General features: G+C 39.3%; 1 protein-coding gene across 2 annotated transcripts in view; it reads right to left on the bottom strand.

Annotated features, from left to right (window-relative positions):
* LOC136239730 (tyrosine-protein phosphatase non-receptor type 23-like) overlaps nt 1–19,936 on the bottom strand; it is a 24,637-nt gene that overhangs the window by 3,368 nt on the left and 1,333 nt on the right. For both annotated transcript variants that reach the window (XM_066030445.1, XM_066030446.1), the window contains exons 3-22: nt 18,450–18,574; nt 14,758–14,834; nt 14,597–14,706; nt 14,480–14,551; nt 14,344–14,430; nt 14,168–14,296; nt 5,345–5,392; nt 5,236–5,292; nt 5,127–5,185; nt 5,001–5,080; nt 4,725–4,839; nt 2,674–2,739; nt 2,558–2,625; nt 2,434–2,508; nt 2,288–2,379; nt 2,149–2,235; nt 1,707–1,871; nt 1,602–1,661; nt 1,501–1,557; nt 185–270 (exon numbers count right to left, since the gene is read on the bottom strand). In XM_066030445.1, the coding sequence (XP_065886517.1) occupies nt 185–270; nt 1,501–1,557; nt 1,602–1,661; nt 1,707–1,871; nt 2,149–2,235; nt 2,288–2,379; nt 2,434–2,508; nt 2,558–2,625; nt 2,674–2,739; nt 4,725–4,839; nt 5,001–5,080; nt 5,127–5,185; nt 5,236–5,292; nt 5,345–5,392; nt 14,168–14,296; nt 14,344–14,430; nt 14,480–14,551; nt 14,597–14,706; nt 14,758–14,834; nt 18,450–18,574 (1,715 nt within the window). The remainder of the gene's footprint in view (nt 1–184; nt 271–1,500; nt 1,558–1,601; nt 1,662–1,706; nt 1,872–2,148; nt 2,236–2,287; nt 2,380–2,433; nt 2,509–2,557; nt 2,626–2,673; nt 2,740–4,724; nt 4,840–5,000; nt 5,081–5,126; nt 5,186–5,235; nt 5,293–5,344; nt 5,393–14,167; nt 14,297–14,343; nt 14,431–14,479; nt 14,552–14,596; nt 14,707–14,757; nt 14,835–18,449; nt 18,575–19,936) is intronic.

The raw sequence follows: 19,936 nt of genomic DNA, 5'->3' as shown, positions 1-19,936 counted from the left end.
ACAGGTTATACTGGGGACAGTGTGTTTGTACAGGTTATACTGGGGACAGTGTGTTTGTACAGGTTATACTGGGGACAGTGTGTTTGTACAGGTTATACTGGGGACAGTTAGATACTCTTCCCTGATCCATTCAGATATCACAAACTCTTTAAGGTCACTATGTACATAATGATTAAAAACTTACTCAAGGATTTTCTCCTGAGCTGTGAGGTTTTGTTCTATGATGGCCACGAGGTTCTTGTGCTTCTGCAACTGCTCACTCATCGCCTCCTATCACCCACAAGTAATATGACAAGTATATAAAAAAAAATTACATTTGAGTGGAGATCATACAATAAATGCTATCCCTCTAGGAACCTGTGAGAAGGCTAAAGCCTGTCAATACAGGGAGTCTGAAACTGAAACATTGAAGAATGCAGAAAAACATCCCAGACCCAGTAGTGACTTGATCCCATCCAATCTAGGCATGTATATCATAGAAATAAAAAGTAATGAAACAAGAGAGGTCTACTAGTGGACTACTGTGTACTACAGACATACAGGCTGGAAGTAGGAGTTAGTATAGCTGCAGGCATAGACGACATATCCTCTGTTTCATTGCTTTATATTTCTGTGATCTAGTGCTGATATGAATAGCAAATAGTTGAGAGCAACTTAAATAAGTACTGAATTTCTCCTCTGAAACTCATCACAGTATTATAAATATGACAAGCAGATCTGCTATCAGTCCACTCCAGAAATTATGGATAATTCTACCACGGAAACCAGAATGTGCTATCTGTGAATTAAACACTTATGAGAGAGGAACGGGACATGATGGATGCACTGTAGCTGAGGCAGCTGACGAAAAGGTACGTCTCGGGGCATAGCAAGACTAAATCAATACGTAGCCTTCTTAGCTGAAAAGGTATCATTTAGTCAGTCAACAGAACATTCAGTAAATAGAGAAATAATATCCACAGGAACCAGTAGGGCTGAGCAAAGTCATCGTTTTATTGATGTATTGTGATATTTTGAAAGTAATGATATAGCGATATTTAGTTATTAACTATAGTGATGCCTTGCCTGTACATTACTGTGAACTACATTTGTATGCTGTATACTTGGCTAAGAATCCTTGTAAGTGATAAAACCTGCCCAACTGGTTACTTCTGCAGAGGTGTGAACACCACATTTTACAATAACTGTTATTGTAAACAAGGATGATAGTGGCTAGTTTGCTCTGAACTTCCTGCAGGAATACTGAGCAATACACTATGTGGCACCAGCTATGATTGACTATTTGTAAGTATAATGAATTATTAAGTGGCTTTAGTATCGATCGTGATACTAAAATGGCAATATCGTTCTAGGAACCAGTTGGAAGTGCTTAGCATCACACATTACACTAAACTAATACTGCCAAGCCATGAAGGAGTAGCGAGATTGGTTCATGGGTGAGCCCAAACCTTCATGATCCCTATTACTGCATTGTATGATAACATTGGTTACTATGCCAACCTCTTGTTCATCATCTTTCTGACCAATGATACTGCTTGTAATGTCATCCTTTGATATCTATCACACAAATATGACTACCGCAAGTTCCAATAGGTGCTCACCTGTTGTCGTAACTGATTAATCAGCTCTTTCCTTTGTTTCTTCATTTTATCAACTTCCTCCTAATATGGTAATGGTCACATGACTGTATGACATCATCACATTACCATGACAACATCAAGACGTTTAGCATCAGATTCCCCAACAGATGGAGATTCTAGCAGGCTGATGGTTGGTAGATGAGCTAGTACACTATCTAAAGTGTTAGTTAGAGCCTCAATGTTCTTGGAGTGTTGATGATACAAGCTATCCAATTCTGTGTTGGACTGTGCCTAGTGGGCATTAATTGAATGTACACCACTCACAATAGTACAACCAGAGGAGGTTAGTCTCATTGTTATATAGGTAACCAAGTATGGTATCTATGGTAACCGTGTATGGTATCTATGGTACCAGGTGTTAAGGGGTTGTTTATTAGCTAGGAAAGTAGAATCCTGACATGATTGTTCTGGGACACGTGTGACACGATCTTTACTATTGATCTGAGGTGTCAATATTGACGAGACCAGCCTCCTCCTATGCAGTAACTAGACTGAGTACAATACTCACAGCTTTCTGATGATATTTAACACAAGACTCTAACTCATTCCATAATTCTTTACACACTTGTGACTCTGCCCTTGGACCGTGTTTCATCTAGCAACATCACCATATATGGTCAACATATTACTATTGTTATTGTAGTTACTTGATACTCCTTCTCCTCTTCATCTTCTTGTTGTCTTCTAGCCGTGATCACCTTGAGGAGGTCAGAAACACGTTCTGCTGTAGTCTTCAGTTCTATAAAGTGTTTGATCTCTCTAATACGCTACTAAGAGACACCCAATTGTAAACCTGTCAATTGTGTCCTCATGTTAGTAACATCTTCAATGTGTTGCTGAAACCATTCCACCTTTTGTTTCAGTTGTACTATAGTCAGCCAGTAATAACATATCCCCACCCCTCACATACTACTAACCTGGTACCAATGGTTTAAATTGTTGAGCTTTCCGCACTTCTGATATGTTCAGCCCACCCAGGTATTGCCTAACAACATTCACCTGGTTACTATGACATGTTGCTATGGTTACTAACTCTAGTTCAGCATCTTTCTCTTCAGCTTTAGCAACAACGCTTCTTAACAACTTTGCCTTCTCCTCACTAAACAGAAAGAAAAAGTGTCAAAGTGATGTGTTTATTAGATTACTATATTAGTAACTAACTGTCAAAGTGATGTGCTTATATGGTGTTTATTAGATTACTATATTAGTCAAAGTGATGTGTTTATATGGTGTTTATTAGATTACTATATTAATAACCAACTGTCAAAGTGATGTGTTTATATAGTCTCATACTCAGTCCAGGTCACGCTCATGCTAATAGCGCAAACACTGCGCTCATGCTAATACGCAAACACCGTCTGGTGACAATGCTCGAGTTTCTTGGGCCTGGAAGTGCTATCCAGCCAAAATATTGACTGGCCAATCAGAATCGAGGAGTTGTATAATCGCTTCACAACACCGAAAACCATTCGAAAACGGCTAGGAACAAAGTAAAACTCACAAAAGGGCGATTTTCTAGACGCGATCTCTTGTTAGTAGAGGATAGTGTTTCATTGCTGGTGAAAGGTAGAGTCACCACTTTTGGGTTTTATCGGAAAACACAACTTGACAACAAACCTCTTGGACAACCTAGGCAAATACTTATAATAAAATGGCTTTAAATAGTCTGCTTTTTCATCAACTTCCAATACATTCATGCAATTACACAACCCCTCAATTCTGATTGGCCAGCCAATATTTTGGCTGGATAGCACTTCCAGGCCCAAGAAACTCGAGCATTGCCATCAGATGGTGTTTGCGCATTAGCGCTAGCCCAGCTGGGCACGAAACTAGTGTTTATTAGATTACTATATTAGTAACCAGGTTTTACTGAACTGATTCAAATAGCATATTAGGCAAAATCAAACTATTACCACTAATAGAGGCTACAATATTGGTTGTGAACTTCAGCATTACTACTCAAGGGGCTGGTTTAACTACTACTGATGTGCAATTAGGATTGGTTTTTCAATTTTCAGTCATATTTGCTTTATGTATTAAACATCAAGTTAGTAATCTTATTAAGGTGACTAAATTTAGCGATACGTAATAGTTGTAACACGGGCATGAGGACTTTGCCTGATATGTATGCCTGACTGCTCGAGGGCATACATATCAGGCAAAGCCCAAATGCCCCATATTACAGCTAATATGTAACACTTATCAGGCTGATAGCCTGTACAGGATCAATCACCCAAGCCAATACAAGTGCAGCCACTGGATGTATTATATATACATACCTTAAAATTTTCAATTATGGGTCAGCAGCTAGTACGTTCTGGTTACGTCCGGTTACAATGAATGGACATATCCTAGAGATATCCTAGAGAATTTCGGTTACACAAGTTTAATCTTTTAATCAGCACTATTGAATCGTTTATGGAAAAAGTATGTAGTTCACTAAAGGCCTAGATAGGTAAGCTTGCTTGTAGAGTGGTTACTCTGTGCAGAGTGGTAGCTTCATGATGGAGGCGTGTCCATATTTGAAAAATGTGTGGAAATGATTGGTGAATAAGCTATAGCGCTAGTTCTCACCTTAGCCCAATGTTTTTCAACTTGTAGGATGACGAGGATAACAAAACGCTCTCTATCTGAGTGGTTTTCAATTTTCATGGTGAAATTCAAGTCATGCATCCTAATCATGTGATATTAATCAATCCCCACAATCGATTTCGGCCTCAACATCTACATAATCAGTGCCCAGTTGTAGCCCGGCTACATTTCGTGTGTAGCCCGGCTACATTTCGTGTGTAGCCCGGGCGGCTCCTTTGATCTGAGATGTGGAAGCGTCACATACTAAATTTAGCGATTTTGTATATCGGCAAAATTTAGCGATTTTATGAATTTGTATTGAATTAAGCATAAACTTTGCAGGTTTAGCGTGTACTAAATTTAGCGAAAAAACCAAAATCGCTAAATTCAGTATATCACTAAATTTAGTATATCGCTAAATTTAGTACAGTATATCACTAAATTTAGTCACCTTAAGGTACGTATATTGTGAGTAGCAACTGCCTAAAAAACATAGTTACCATGACAGCTCACCTATACACAGAGGATCGTTCATGAGCCTTCATGGGTACTAACCGACTGAAGATATCTACACCAATAACTGCTGGGTCAGCAGGTTGGAACACGTTGGCCTTAGCCAGTACTGCCCCTAAACCAGTGTCATTTGATATGGCTTCACCAAAAAGTGAAACTTTTCTTAGGACACATTTAAAGTATGGACAACCTGTTTATAAAGGACCTTATATTACACCTCTTAAGTAAGGATACTTTGTTGGTGTCCATCAAGAGCAGTTTCACTGTATAGAGTACCTTGTACAGCTTCTAAGTGCTCCATTGATGGGAGTTTTTCATGAAACACAAAGTCGTTCTGTTTTTTAGCCTCCATAGCCCTGTAACCACGACTACGTAGTCAGTAGCAGTATACCCATTACTCACTTTTTCTTAGCTGCATCACACAATCCTGTTATTGCTTTCCTGAGGGAATCATTGATACCCTATAAGCATGTTGCTGTATAAATCAACCAATCACATTACACGTTCTCACCTTGGGGAGTTTCCCTATCTTGTCTATCACTTGTACGGCTGCCATGTAATACACTACCTGCAGGCACAGCTATCTCATCACCATGGAAATGCAATAGTAAAGCACCTACCATTTCTCCATATTTGGCTTGTTCATTACAAACACTGGCTTGAAAGTACTATACAGGATAACAGTGATATAATCAGATAGCAACAACAGGGTCACCTATGGAAACCATGGAAACTTGGACACAAATCTATATACTAACAGCCATACACATTCTTGGCCCTAATGATCATACCATGCATGACACTCTAATTTAGTTTATGTACAACAAAACAAACAGCTGCAAAGAAGTGTCCCTGGGATGTCTCCACTAAAAATTATCACAGAAATAATACACTACACCTTCACAGTCCGTGTATCTAACAACTGGGAAAATAACTATTAAGAAATAAAATTATTAAAAATGCTAAACCTGACCTGCCTATCCACCTGTCAACTTGACCACAGACTATAGAGGTGTAACTACAAAATTTATAGTAAGGGGGCTAAACAGGGTGGTCACTGGTTGTAGACAGGTTCACTATGTACTTTTGTTCAAATTTTATGGGGATTAGCAATCCTATACATTTTTGGAAAGCTTAGAGCATGAGGAATCTGAAAAATCAATGTTTACATTTGCTCAGATTCCTGCAAGGCCAGCATTTTTAAAAATAGTAACTAATAAAGTAAAAATTCCTGGTATATAAATATTAATTTAACATATATTAAAAATAATAAATTTAAAAATGAGGTAGGTTCCAAGCGATAAATAGTGAAACAAGAGATGAACAATGGTAGCTATTACAGCATAGCTCAGTGGGAAATCCCTACTTTGGCACTGAACACAAAATAATTGTTATACCATGCCAAAGTAGAGATTTAACACTGAGCTATGCTGTAATAGCTACCATTGTTCATCTCTTGTTTCACTACTTTTTATCGCTTGGAACCCTATTTCATTTTAAAATTAATAATTTTTAATATACTAGTTTGTTTAGTTTTTTTGGTTAAAGCATACAGCTAGCTATAAATATGTGACTGTTTTATTAGGGTGACTGCTGTGTTAGAGTATCTCGAGTCAGCCTGCCAAGATGTATGATTGCCCAAAAAGGGGTGTGGTCATCGTGGTTTCGATCGATTATTATACTAGAGTATCTCAAATCAGCCTACCAACTTGAAGGTGTGTGGTCACAAATACAGCTAGTGTAAGAGGGGTGTGGTCATCGTGGTCTCGATCAATAGATCGATAATAGTAGAATAAAGAATGGGTGTGATTTTGTGACCTATCGTGGAGTACTGGTACCTCCGTACAGTAGCGTAGTCTAAGCACCTTAAATAATTTTGTGCCGTCTATTATGTTGCTTAAATAAAGTGTTGATATGGAAAATTAACGCTTCGATATGGTTTCGTTGGATGAAGAAGACAAGCAGCCTGATTGAAGATAAAAGAAAAGACAAGGAACACAGGGTGTGCACTCGTCGGAACCCCAAAGGGCACATCCCACCGGTGAGTTTGTTGTTGTAGCGTAAAATGGTAACCGTGCGCTGCTTTGTTTGGGTTCTAGGCTTGCGACTGTGGTCAGTGAGTGAGACGAAATTTCGAGTTTTGGCGGTTTTAAAAAAATTCTATATCTGGCCGCCAGTAAGCATTTTCTTGTTTTTAACGCTACATTTGATGTTAGATGGACTAATATTATTCCATAAAGGTGATTTTTGTTGTGTAAGAAGTTTCTAAGCTGGTTTTTAAAGGCGATATTTTTGGCGGCACGTGTTACTTTTGATGCAAACCCTACTTAAGCAGTACTACCGTACTGTTTGATAACAGTTAATTAACTCAACAGATTCTCTGGTGACATTTTTCACATCCCTATTCATTAGAGGTGATAGTTCATCATGAATAATTAGAAATTTAAAAAAAAATAGAAGAGCATCCATTATACTGCAATAACTCAGGAATATTGTTTAGCAAAAAGAATTGTGGAATATTCCAGATTAATTGGATGAGATCATAACTGGAGCAAAGTATAAGTTTGGATCCCACTGAAACAGTTCAAGTCTAAAAACAGCACAAAAGATTGAGTTACTCTAATAGAGTAGTCACACACTCTAATAAAGCAGTCAACTTTGGCATAAATTTCAGGAGATTAGCTAATACCAGGTTTGAAAGAAAAATTGTAATTTGCATAAAACATTCTCCTTTAAAAGGAAACTTTGAAAATTAGCAATTGGCAACTATGATTCACCCTGACTAGATCCAAGACCAGTTGGTGGCATGCATTGACACAGTTAATTATGTCAAAGATAACTGCTCAACATTTATGGGCCTACATAATTATTATTATTAGAAAGCTTAGAGCATGGAGATCATTGCTTACATGTATACAGATACCTAACACGTTAGTCAATTAGCAGTTTGAAAATAGCAGTCCATATGGTGCAATTGTCTCTATATGTCAGCCTCTTATTTGCAACAAACACTATTTCTATGTCCTCAACCCATATGGAATCCATTGATAGCCTCTAAAGTGCTAAGCAACTTAACTGCATGAAACAAAGAGAATTATTAACATTGAGATGTACGGCTATTATAGCTACGTATAACAACATCACAGCCATGTATCATATATGTATTAATATCTAATACACTTAATTCAAAGATATAATCATCAACACTGTTACTGTTGTCATTTTCGATGCATTATACAGTGCGATAGTACTATATATTAGGGATCATGCAGGAGCTTTCCAGTTCAAAGTATCACCCTAAAACCAGTCTCAATTTCCCTTCATGACAGCTTAGCAGCATTGATTAGGTACCATCAAGCTCAAAAATGTCTTCAGACTAACCCCAAACTCTTTCTATAGCATTTAAAATTTTTACTATTTAACAAGAATTTTACGCTGACTGACTGACAGACAGCCAAGTATAACTTGACATACGGACTTGTATTTGCCATACAATACATGCATCATTGGCTTGCCTTTGTCTTTGTGTTCTAGTTCTCTTTGCTGACAATGCAAGGTGTCTGTGTAAGCTTATCACCACTATTTTCCATAGCAACATGATGGATAGTTGAGACACTTCTCATGCTGTTCTCTACATTTAATCCTGTACTTCAGTCTAATGCAGTAGTGAAACAAGAGAGGTTGCATATATGCTGCAGTGGACATTTAATCCCTAATTCAGCCGTGGTTATAGAAGTATAGGGATTAAATGTCCACTAGTATGCAGATGTATAGGCAACCTGTCTTCTTTCATAACTTCTTATATAGCAATTCCCTACTTTTTGATCCCTAATCCAACTTCAAAATTTTCATTTTTCCTTCTATTTGTACATTTAAATCTTCATCTGTACCACAAAACTATGCAAGGTTAATTGTTGCAATAGTACTAGCATTTTAGTATGGAGCAGTTACTTGTAAGCTGTCATTAAAAACATGTTGGCTAGATATTTTATCACTGTGCCAAATCTTTGAACTTTTTTAGAAGTCAAAGTATACTTTGCACCAGTTATACCCAAATAATCCAGAATATTTGTTCACTGTATACTATTATTATTGAATTATTGCAGTATAGTAGGTGCATGTTCTTCTACTCCATTTGTAGAAACTTTCAATTACTCGATCATGATTAACTGTCTCACCTCTAATGAATAGAGGTGTAAAAATGTCACTAGAGAATTTGTTGAGTTCATTTATTAAAATTTTATGTCAAATTAAACTTGATATGTTAGAATTTTCTTATTTTATTAGCTGTCACTTTGAAATTTAAAAATGCTGACCTTGCAGGAATCTGTGCAAATGTAAACATTGATTTTTAGCTCTAAGTTTTCCGAAAATGTATAGGTTTGCTAATCCCCATAAACTGTGAACGAAAGTGTATTTTTTGACATAGTGAACCTGACTATTGATACAATTTGTACAATGTGTACAGCTCACATGTGCAATCTGGGTGTGTGTAGTGTGTGTGTAGTGTGTGTGTGTATAGTGTGTGTGTGTGTAGTGATGTGCGATATGTGATATATATCGAAATATCGTGATATGATATAGAATCTTTATATCGTGATATAAACCAAGTATTTGATTTTAGCTATAATTAGAGAAAAATGTACCCAAGATGTCATACTTTTTTTTGATAAAAGAGCTTGTAATGTTGTATGCTAGTCATGTACCATGTTGTATTGTACTTCTAGTACATCACTGCTACAAGTGTCATCAGTGTAAATACACTAGCTGAATGATGAGTTGTATATCGTGATATATCATATCGTGATATATATCGTATCGTGATATGTTGTGTGCAATAATTGTGATAGGAAAATATCCTATATCGCACACCACTAGTGTGTAGTGTGTGTAGTGTGTAAGGGTGGGGCAAAATCCAAGTCATCCTTCCTCGTGGTCTATTACTGGCTAACATGACTGGTACTCTTTGGAAGTTATTCATGCGGTTTCCGTTCTGACTTTGTCGGTAGCCATTTGAACTCCAAATAGGTTTGCACTGCAGTGGTGTTGCGAGCCTTCAGTGCTTAACTTAAATTTGCAATGGAAGTGGAGAATTCTCACTTTGTTAGACAACCCAGGTTTGCACCCTAGTGGTTTTCACCGCTTGAAGTCCTTTTTGTTGGAATGTCCGTAGTCTTGTCAAGGCAGATGGTGGGGTTAAGACTGCTACTGTTCGAACTGGGAAACATCCAGTAGCAGTGGATAGGAAAATTAAATTTCTTGTAAAAGAGATGAAACATTCTAGGATGGGGGTAGTGTGCATTAGTGAAACTAAGTAGTTTGGTAGTGAGGTGTATGAAGTGGATGGCTTTATAGTGTTGCATTCCGGCCGTAACTTGCCTCAGCCTGGTAATGTGTTTCAGCGTGGTGAGGGAGTTGTAGTAGTACATGATCCTGTCATGACTCAAGCTTGGCATGATGCAGGGGAGTCATGGTCAGCAGTTAATTCTAGGATTGTGTCTGTCCGTGTACAACTTAGTGACAAATATCCATCAGGTAGTCGGTGTGTCCATCAGGTAGTCGGTGTGTCCATTATTAGTGTGTATGCACCCACCCATAGAGCTCCAGCTGAAGTTTTATGACCTACAGGTAGTGATTAGTTCAGTTCCATCAAATGATGTATTATTAGTTATGGGGGACTTTAACGCAAGGGTTGGCTGTGTAAGTAACTCTACATCCGAGTCTTTGTGGGATGGGGTACAGGGAAGTTTTGGTGTTGGTAAGATCAATGAGAGTGGTGAGTCATTGCTTTCCTTCTGTGCATTAAACCAGCTGTGTGTGATGAATACAATGTTTGTTTAAGAAGAGAATACAACAGTATACTTGGCAGCACCCTGGTACCAAGAATTGGCACTGTATTGACTATGTGTTGATGCACCAGTCCTAACACTATTGTTGCACTGATGTCACTGTGTTTCGATCCCCCCTCCCCCCCTCTTTCGATCTGCACAGTGTTGGACTGATCATCTGTTATTGTGTGCTGACTCTTAGTTTTATCCCTGTCCCTCAGCAGAAGTCATCATGTAGACGTCGTAGATTCAGTGTTGTTCCACTAAAGAATGCCACCTTTGTGTCTCGGTTTATTGATTGTGTTGTGTATTTGGTAGAGAGTAAATGAAAAATGATGATGCCGACGGGTTGACGAAATGGACTTTTATTAGAGATGGATTGTTAGATGCGAGTAACACTATGCTAGGATTCAGTAGGAGGCACCGGCCTGATTGGTTTGCTGAGGCAGAGGATATGTTAAGACCATTATTTGATAAATGTAATAAACTTTTTTTTGCTGTGGCTGAGGTCCCAAAACCATTGGGATAGACAGAAGTTTTTAACACAGAGACGACAAGTAGCACACAAGGTCTGGGAGTGTAAGAACAAATGGTATCAGGAGAAGGCTAAATCTATTCAGGCTGCACTTTCTCAAGGTAGATCTAGTGTAGTGTGGCAAGACATTCACGCTATTTGTAAGAGCAGAGCTGGTCTTCAGCCAGTCCAGCCTAGAGCTGTGAGGAAACAAGATGGTAGTTTGTGTTGTGGATCAGTAGAGATGCTTGGTCGATGGAGAGGTCATTTTGAGGGTGTTCTTAATGTGGAGAGCTCCTTTAATCTGGCCACAATTGAGAGTATTCAACCAATGGCAATGAGGGAAGAGATGTGTGATCCACCTACCAGTGATGAAGTGGTAGCTGCTTTATCAAGATTTAAAGTGGGAAAGGCAGCAGGTAGTAACGGCCTCTTACCTGATATTATGAAGTGTTGTGGTGGCCCATTGTTGGATTTTATTGTGTCATTGTTTGGTACAGTGTGGAGAGAGAAATGGGTACCCGTGGAATGGCGTGATTCCACTCTAGTGCCAGTTCCTAAAAGGGGGTGATTTGTCTGTATGTGATAACTGGAGGGGTATCAGTTTACTGGATGTGATGGGATAGCTGTTTGCAAGAGTAATCAGTGACAGACTCCAAACTGTGGTGGAAGACTCCATTGCTGACTCACAGTGTGGCTTTAGGGCTGGTAGAGGCTGTGTGGATTTGGTCTTTTGTGTATGTCAACTGGTGGAGAAGACTATTGAACATCGTAGCAAGATTTTCCTCCTATTTGTTGATCTCCGCAAGGCGTTTGACTCTGTGCCAAGGCAGGCACTTTGGTGTGTTTTGTGGAAGTATGGTGTGCCTGACTCTGTAGTTGATTTGGTGAGTTCCTTTCATGATGGGATGGTTGCTACCGTGGCAGTAAGTGGAGAGGAAGCACCACCTTTTGAGGTGAGGAATAGTCTACGTCAGGGTTGCACTATTGCTCCAACTTTGTTTATTTTGCATTTTGAACAAGTTATTAGGTGTTGGTTACATCATTGTAATGCAGTAGGAATTAAGGTGCTTTACAAGATAGGTGGGAAGCTTGTTGGAGAGCGTACTAGGATACCCTCATCATTTGAGTTATCACAGTGTTTGTTTACTGATGATGCAGCCCTGATTTGTACTTCGAAGGTCGGATATGGTTATTGCAGCTAGGGTGCTTGAGGAGGTCACTACAGAGTTTGGTTTGACTGTTAGCATTACAAAGACCAAGCTACTTGTTGCTGGGGCTAATCTTACAACTGATGATGTAGCTCCATTAGAATCGGGTGGGTGGTGGAAGTGTAGAGGCAGTGAAGGAATTTAGGTATTTGGGGTCACTGATAGAAGCTCGTGGTGGGATGATAGGGGAAGTTAATCACTGAATCGAACAGGCTTCCTAAGTTTTTGGTGAGCTTTGCAGTTCTGTGTTCCTGGCTCGTGACCTTGGTCTTGAAACTAAGTGATTAGTCTACCAGTCTGTAGTACTTGGTGTTCTTCTGTATGGCGCAGAGACCCGGGCTCCCACACAGGTAATTGATAGGAAGTTAGAGACCTTTCATCATCGCTGCATTAGGTATATAATGGGCATAGGAAAATCTGTACAGTGGGCACATCACATCACCACTATTCAGTTGGCTGAGCATTTTGGTGTTCGGGAGTCTGTTGGCAATCTTTTAAGCTTGGCTAGGCTTAGGTGAGTGGGTCATGTTGCTCGTATGGCTGATGATTGCATACTGAAAAGGATTTTATTTGGATGGTTACCTCAGACAAGACCTGCCCATGGTGTAAAGCTAAGATGGCGTGATAAGGTTAAACAGACTTTAAGAGCTTTTCCATCAGCGACTCGACATGGTACCATCAAGCTCAAGACAGATGTTTATGGAAACAATTAGGATTGGAGAGTTTGTTGACTTGATCACAGTCTCAATCTAAACCCTTCCATTGTGAGATTGCTAAAAGTCCTTTAGGAGAGCACAAGACATATCAAGACATAAGTGTGTAACTAGCCGCCCTCAGTATGGCCGACAATGATTAAGTGTGAAGTTTTTCAGGACAAACATCATCCGTTGGATGGCTTCCTTCCAGGTCCAGGTGTGCGTGTAGTGTGGGTGGTGCAGAGTACAATAAATCAACATGACCAATCAAGTAAATTTGATTGGCCATTAGACATAGAGGTGTGCTGGCACACTCTGAGCAGTGTGAAGCACAAGTCTTCTAGGCCTCAGATTTTTTAAAAAAAAAATAGCACTGTGAGATTAAATCCGAGGACAGTTTTAACTGTTTATCACCAAATTTAATAGAAATACATTTTACAGAGCATTTGTCAGTAATGTACGTGTACAAGTTGTGTTTCTGTGTAATACTTTACAAATGAATTAATGAAAAATGGTAGTGGTAGTGGTGTGGCTTCTATCGTGCAACAGCACCTACAAACATGTTATGTATACTCTCATGAAGCCTTATAGGGATTACTTCTCATTTCTCTGCATTTCAATGGCTTGTACAGAAGGCTGGTGTCAGTGTAGCAAGTTTCCTTGGTTATCCTGTGATACTTTTGAAGGTACTTACTCGTTTTTTAAAGGCTGCAATAGCCTTATTAGCATCAAAGCAGTATAAAAGTGTGAGGTTATATGGCTTCTAGTAGCGCATGCTGTAGAGTGGACAATAAGCAACTGGCAATAAAGAGTGTAGATCTGAATCTCTTAACAGTGAATTTTAACCATGAAACAGCCGTCTTCTCTTAAGACTCAGCCGCTTGTTACGCATGCGCATCAAGTTGATCCTTCGACAGGACGAAGACTTTATAAAACGACTGCGTACGGTTTATTACTAAAGGTAGCGATGTGACAATAACCATAACTATCATAATACATGTCATAATGGCTAATAATCATTATGAAAGTATGCTCGGCACAAATGGCCTACCAAAAGCTGATTGGTCAGTCAACAGCATACTTTGGTTGGAAAATGGCCGATGGCCGACCATTATATTGTACTCTGTAGTGTGTGTGTGTGTGTATGTGTAGCATGTGTGAAGTGGTGTGCTATAATTAGAAAATGATTACTCACATGAGACAGAGCTAGGTAATATTGTGTCTTTATTTGGATTGCCCTAGGCCATTCCTTGTTAGCCTTCACCACGGTAACACAACTATCAGACTCTAAACATGCCATCACAAACTGGTAATACTCGTACAACTGTGGAGGGGTTACCATAGTAACAACACTAGTAGTTCAATACTAACCTTGGCAGTTAATTTAGCAATAGTAACAAACTTCAAACCAGTTGAATATTTCAGTGACTTTTCTACATAACATTCTTGAGCCTGTGCCTGTAAATGTATTCTAAATAATGCCAATCTGTCACCTTGGTATACATACCAACATTAAAGTCTTGAACATTTCAATCAATTCAGGAGCCATATCTTTACAATAGTTAGCACCAAAGTTGTCCTATAATATGTTACATTAACTAAGTTCTAATAGCAGTGCACTCACATATAAATACACCAACACTCCTGCAGCACACTGGAAGTGTGTACAAGTTTCTTTAATTTCTTGTTCACTATTTCTCTCAGTCTTTGCTCCGAGTTGAGAGTGTAAAGCAGCTGTTTGTGCCAGTTAGTATATTTGTAAATACTTAAATATCCTATACTTACCAAGATTAAACAGCACAGATGCTTGTTCCATGGAGATGCCTTCTTGGAGGTACTGCTTGCCTGTGAAGGCATCTTTCCTAATATGTGACAATAATAAAATGTAAGTCGCATCTACTGTATTATAAGTCACATGTGCTTTACAAACAGGCCTTCAGCCATGCTCTGTGTCATCAAGAGACTGAATGATCAAATGATCTATTAGATATGATTATGAGGATAATGGCTTACACAAAATGAAGTTTTTTGTATTATCTCACTTATCTAGCATTCAACAGTTATCGTGCACAAGAGAATGGAACAACATAATCTCTCATGGAGTGGCAACACACAATGCAAGCACGTCACCACAGATTTGCTTAGCCTGCAGTGTCAGTATCATTAGCTCCTTAGCTATAGACATTACCCTGTAGAGAATCCAGCTGTACATTACCCTGTAGAGAGTTCAGCTACAAACAAGTCACCCTGTAGTGAGTTCAGCTACAAACAAGTCACCCTGTAGAGAGTTCAGGTAACCCTGTAGAGAGTTCAGGTCATCCTGTAGAGAGTTCAGCTACAAACAAGTCACCCTGTAGAGAGTTCAGCTGCATTACAAGTCACCCTGTAGAGAGTTCAGCCAAATTACCAGACTCAGAGACAAAGATGGTCACTGGACATTTGCCATTTGCCATCCAAATGGTTGGCATGTCTGACCATAACTCAGTTTGCTCAGACATAATGTCCTAGCTGTCAAAAGAAAAGGGATGGAGCCTAAGGAATGCAGTTTATCTGTTTGATCTATGGCTTGTACTGCCAATCATAACTACCACAGATTCTTACAACCCAAGGGGGTAGCCATGAATGTACTAGGCCTTCCCCCATTCAATTACAAACAGGTGTTCATGCATGATGGTGACATTGATTTAACTAGTACACCTAATTGATTGAAATGTCCTACCATCAAACCTGCATATAATAGGGACATTATGGTGGGTCTACTGCTAAACATTATATCTGTCTCTGTATTACAAGTCATCCTGTAGAGAGTTCAGCTACAAACAAGTCATCCTGTAGAGAGTTCAGCTACAAACAAGTCATCCTGTAGAGAGTTCAGCTACAAACAAGTCATCCTGTAGAGAGTTCAGCTACAAACAAGTCATCCTGTAGAGAGTTCAGCTACAAACAAGTCATCCTGTAGAGAGTTCAGCTACAAACAAGTCATCCTGTAGAGAGTTCAGCTACATTACAAGTCACCCTGTAGAGAGTTCAGCTACAAACAAGTCACCCTGTAGAGAGTTCAGCTACAAACAAGTCATCCTGTAGAGAGTTCAGCTACACTACAAGTCACCCTGTAGAGAGTTCAGCTACAAACAAGTCACCCTGTAGAGAGATCAGCTAGAAACAAGTCACCTTGTAGAGAGTTCAGCTACAAACAAGTCACCCTGTAGAGAGTTCAGCTACAAACAAGTCATCCTGTAGAGAGTTCAGCTACATTACAAGTCACCCTGTAGAGAGTTCAGCTACAAACAAGTCACCCTGTAGAGAGTTCAGCTACAAACAAGTCATCCTGTAGAGAGTTCAGCTACACTACAAGTCACCCTGTAGAGAGTTCAGCTACAAACAAGTCATCCTGTAGAGAGTTCAGCTACAAACAAGTCATCCTGTAGAGAGTTCAGCTACAAACAAGTCATCCTGTAGAGAGTTCAGCTACAAACAAGTCATCCTGTAGAGAGTTCAGCTACAAACAAGTCATCCTGTAGAGAGTTCAGCTACATTACAAGTCACCCTGTAGAGAGTTCAGCTACAAACAAGTCACCCTGTAGAGAGTTCAGCTACAAACAAGTCATCCTGTAGAGAGTTCAGCTACATTACAAGTCACCCTGTAGAGAGTTCAGCTACAAACAAGTCACCCTGTAGAGAGTTCAGCTACAAACAAGTCATCCTGTAGAGAGTTCAGCTACAAACAAGTCATCCTGTAGAGAGTTCAGCTACAAACAAGTCATCCTGTAGAGAGTTCAGCTACAAACAAGTCATCCTGTAGAGAGTTCAGCTACATTACAAGTCACCCTGTAGAGAGTTCAGCTACAAACAAGTCACCCTGTAGAGAGTTCAGCTACAAACAAGTCATCCTGTAGAGAGTTCAGCTACATTACAAGTCACCCTGTAGAGAGTTCAGCTACAAACAAGTCACCCTGTAGAGAGTTCAGCTACAAACAAGTCATCCTGTAGAGAGTTCAGCTACAAACAAGTCATCCTGTAGAGAGTTCAGCTACATTACAAGTCATCCTGTAGAGAGTTCATTTTGTTCGTACATGCATACAGTAACAGAAGTGATTAGATATTTAGCTCTCCTTGGTAGGCATACCTGAATGGAATAATCCCACAATCATGTTAAAATAGTCGACTATAAAATAACTAGCAACTTATCCACTAGATAAAAGTCACAAGTAACTTTTGTTTGAAGTAACTATCCAAACTCTGGACTGACCAGGAGTGACTGCAGTTCAGCACAAACAAATAATAACTTGTTATTATTGAAGTGGTGATAGCCCCTACTGCCAGCCAGAATGGGTAGAACCCATCACTTTCCTTAGTAAGGACTACTACACATGGCAGCTACAATCACTGATGGGCTAGACCATAACTTTATTGGTAAATGTGTCATTTGCACTAAAAAAAATTCATAAAGTTGATGAAAGAGGTCAATTGTGACAGTCAAAATGATAGTCAATCAGCCACTGTGACTGCTCTATTAGAGTACCTTGTAGCATTTCATCCTCTTGCAGTAGTACGTAGTTGATTCTATATGCTTTGATGCTCGAAGTATATTTTAGTTAAAAGTTGATGGCTACAATACTAAAGTCACAAGTAAAGGAATAATTAGGAATTGTAAAATTGATTAGGGATCATGGTAGGGAAACAAGGGAGGTCGTCTACACCTGCAGATATACTAGTGGACATTTAATCCCTAATCCAGTCGTGTAATTGCTTGTATTTGTTTACTTTTACTATCAATTACTGAAATAGTGAAAAGACCATTGTGTAGTTTTAATAACCATAATATGAAGTGTCTCCAGGGGTGATCATAAATTATATCAACTCGTTACACCATGAGAAAGGAGCTCTGCAATAAATCCACTCAAAATGGACCAAATGTAGGGAAGCCATCACGCAGCACTACCGTTACAAATGTAGGGAAGCCATCACGCAGCACTACCATCCTTACGCTGTTAGCAAAGATAAATGGGACACAAAGGACACATGAAGGATGCATTGCACATAGTGTGATATGCCAGTGAAAAAATCAAGCCCATAGCCTTAGCTATTGGGTTACGCTTGTTTGAACGCATCAGCCAGTCAAGCAGACAGTCGAAAAATTCCACAGAACAACTTCAGTTTTTTTTTTGTAGCAACCTATTGAGAGTGTACTGAAGGTATTTCAACACCATTGCCCCATATACTTAAGGTCTCCAAATGATCATAGTGACAGGCTGAAGGTCTTTCATGGCGTAACATTATAAAGTGAACGAACTCGATGGTAGTGATGAGGGAAGTTATATATGTTAGTGTATTCAGAGAATTGTAGTTCATCAAAATCACACACCATTTTGATGATGTCAACTAATCCATTCTCATCACTACACACTGTACAATACCATACCACTAACTGGTTATATATAGGACAGTCTATATTAATTGATTGTGGGTTTCCTTACCATTTAAACTCCAGTGGAATAACTCCTCCAATCATGTCTTTAGGAAAACGAGCGCTGAGCAGGTGAAGTTGTGCAAAGTATTTCCTCAATGTACTACATCCAGCATAGTCCTTAGTAACATGTGTCTAATGGGAGACATGACAACACCAGTACACTACATGTGTCTAATGGGAGACATGACAACACCAGTACACTACATGTGTCTAATGGGAGACATGACAACACCAGTACACTACATGTGTCTAATGGGAGACATGACAACACCAGTACACTACATGTGTCTAATGGGAGACATGACAACACCAGTACACTACATGTGTCTAATGGGAGACATGACAACACCAGTACACTACATGTGTCTAATGGGAGACATGACAACACCAGTACACTACATGTGTCTAATGGGAGACATGACAACACCAGTACACTACATGTGTCTAATGGGAGACATGACAACACCAGTACACTACATGTGTCTAATGGGAGACATGACAACACCAGTACACTACATGTGTCTAATGGGAGACATGACAACACCAGTACACTACATGTGTCTAATGGGAGACATGACAACACCAGTACACTACATGTGTCTAATGGGAGACATGACAACACTGTACACTACATGTGTCTAATGGGAGACATGACAACACCAGTACACTACATGTGTCTAATGGGAGACATGACAACACCAGTACACTACATGTGTCTAATGGGAGACATGACAACACTGTACACTACATGTGTCCTTTCACACATGTACAATATTTATTTTAAATGACAAATCAGTATGGTAGCACTGCTAAAGTGGGATCCCCACTAAATAATAATTGCTGCCTTTAAAATTCACCCTAGAAAAATCTTACACAATGAAAATCACCTTTACGGAATAATATCAGTCCATCTAACATCAAATACAGCATTAAAAAAACCAGATGTAGAATTTCAAAGTGTCTAATTATTGTCTGCCTGCTGCTTGGCCACGGTTGCAAGGCTGGAGGCCAAACAAAGCAACGTACAGCCATCATTTTATGCCACAATAACAAACTCACCAGTGGCATGTACCTTTGAGGTTCTGACAAGTGTGTGCTCTCTGTGCCTTGTCTTTCCTTTTATCTTCAATATATCAGGCTGGTCGTCATCTTCTTTATGCAATAAAACCTTATTTAGATGATTTAAAGCACTTGCACTCCTGTAAAAAAGTACTGGATACCCAATAGATGCCTGTAACTTAGCGATAGGTTCAAGACCACGCCCATTAATGATATTGGCTGATTAATAAGAATCGAGCGTGGAGACCATACCTCTTAACATGAACATGGTGACCACACCTCTTAACACGAACACGGTGACCACACCACTTTTTGGTTTAGCTGTATTAATATTTAAAATGAAGTAGTAAAACAAGAGATGAATGCAGCATAGCTCGGTGGGAAACCCACACATTGGCATGATACAACAATCTTGCTCAATACCAAAGTAGGGAT

The sequence above is a fragment of the Dysidea avara genome, chromosome 12 (genome assembly GCF_963678975.1).
Source record: "Dysidea avara chromosome 12, odDysAvar1.4, whole genome shotgun sequence".
Lineage (NCBI taxonomy): Eukaryota > Metazoa > Porifera > Demospongiae > Dictyoceratida > Dysideidae > Dysidea > Dysidea avara.
This window is presented reverse-complemented; position numbering and strand designations above follow the sequence as displayed.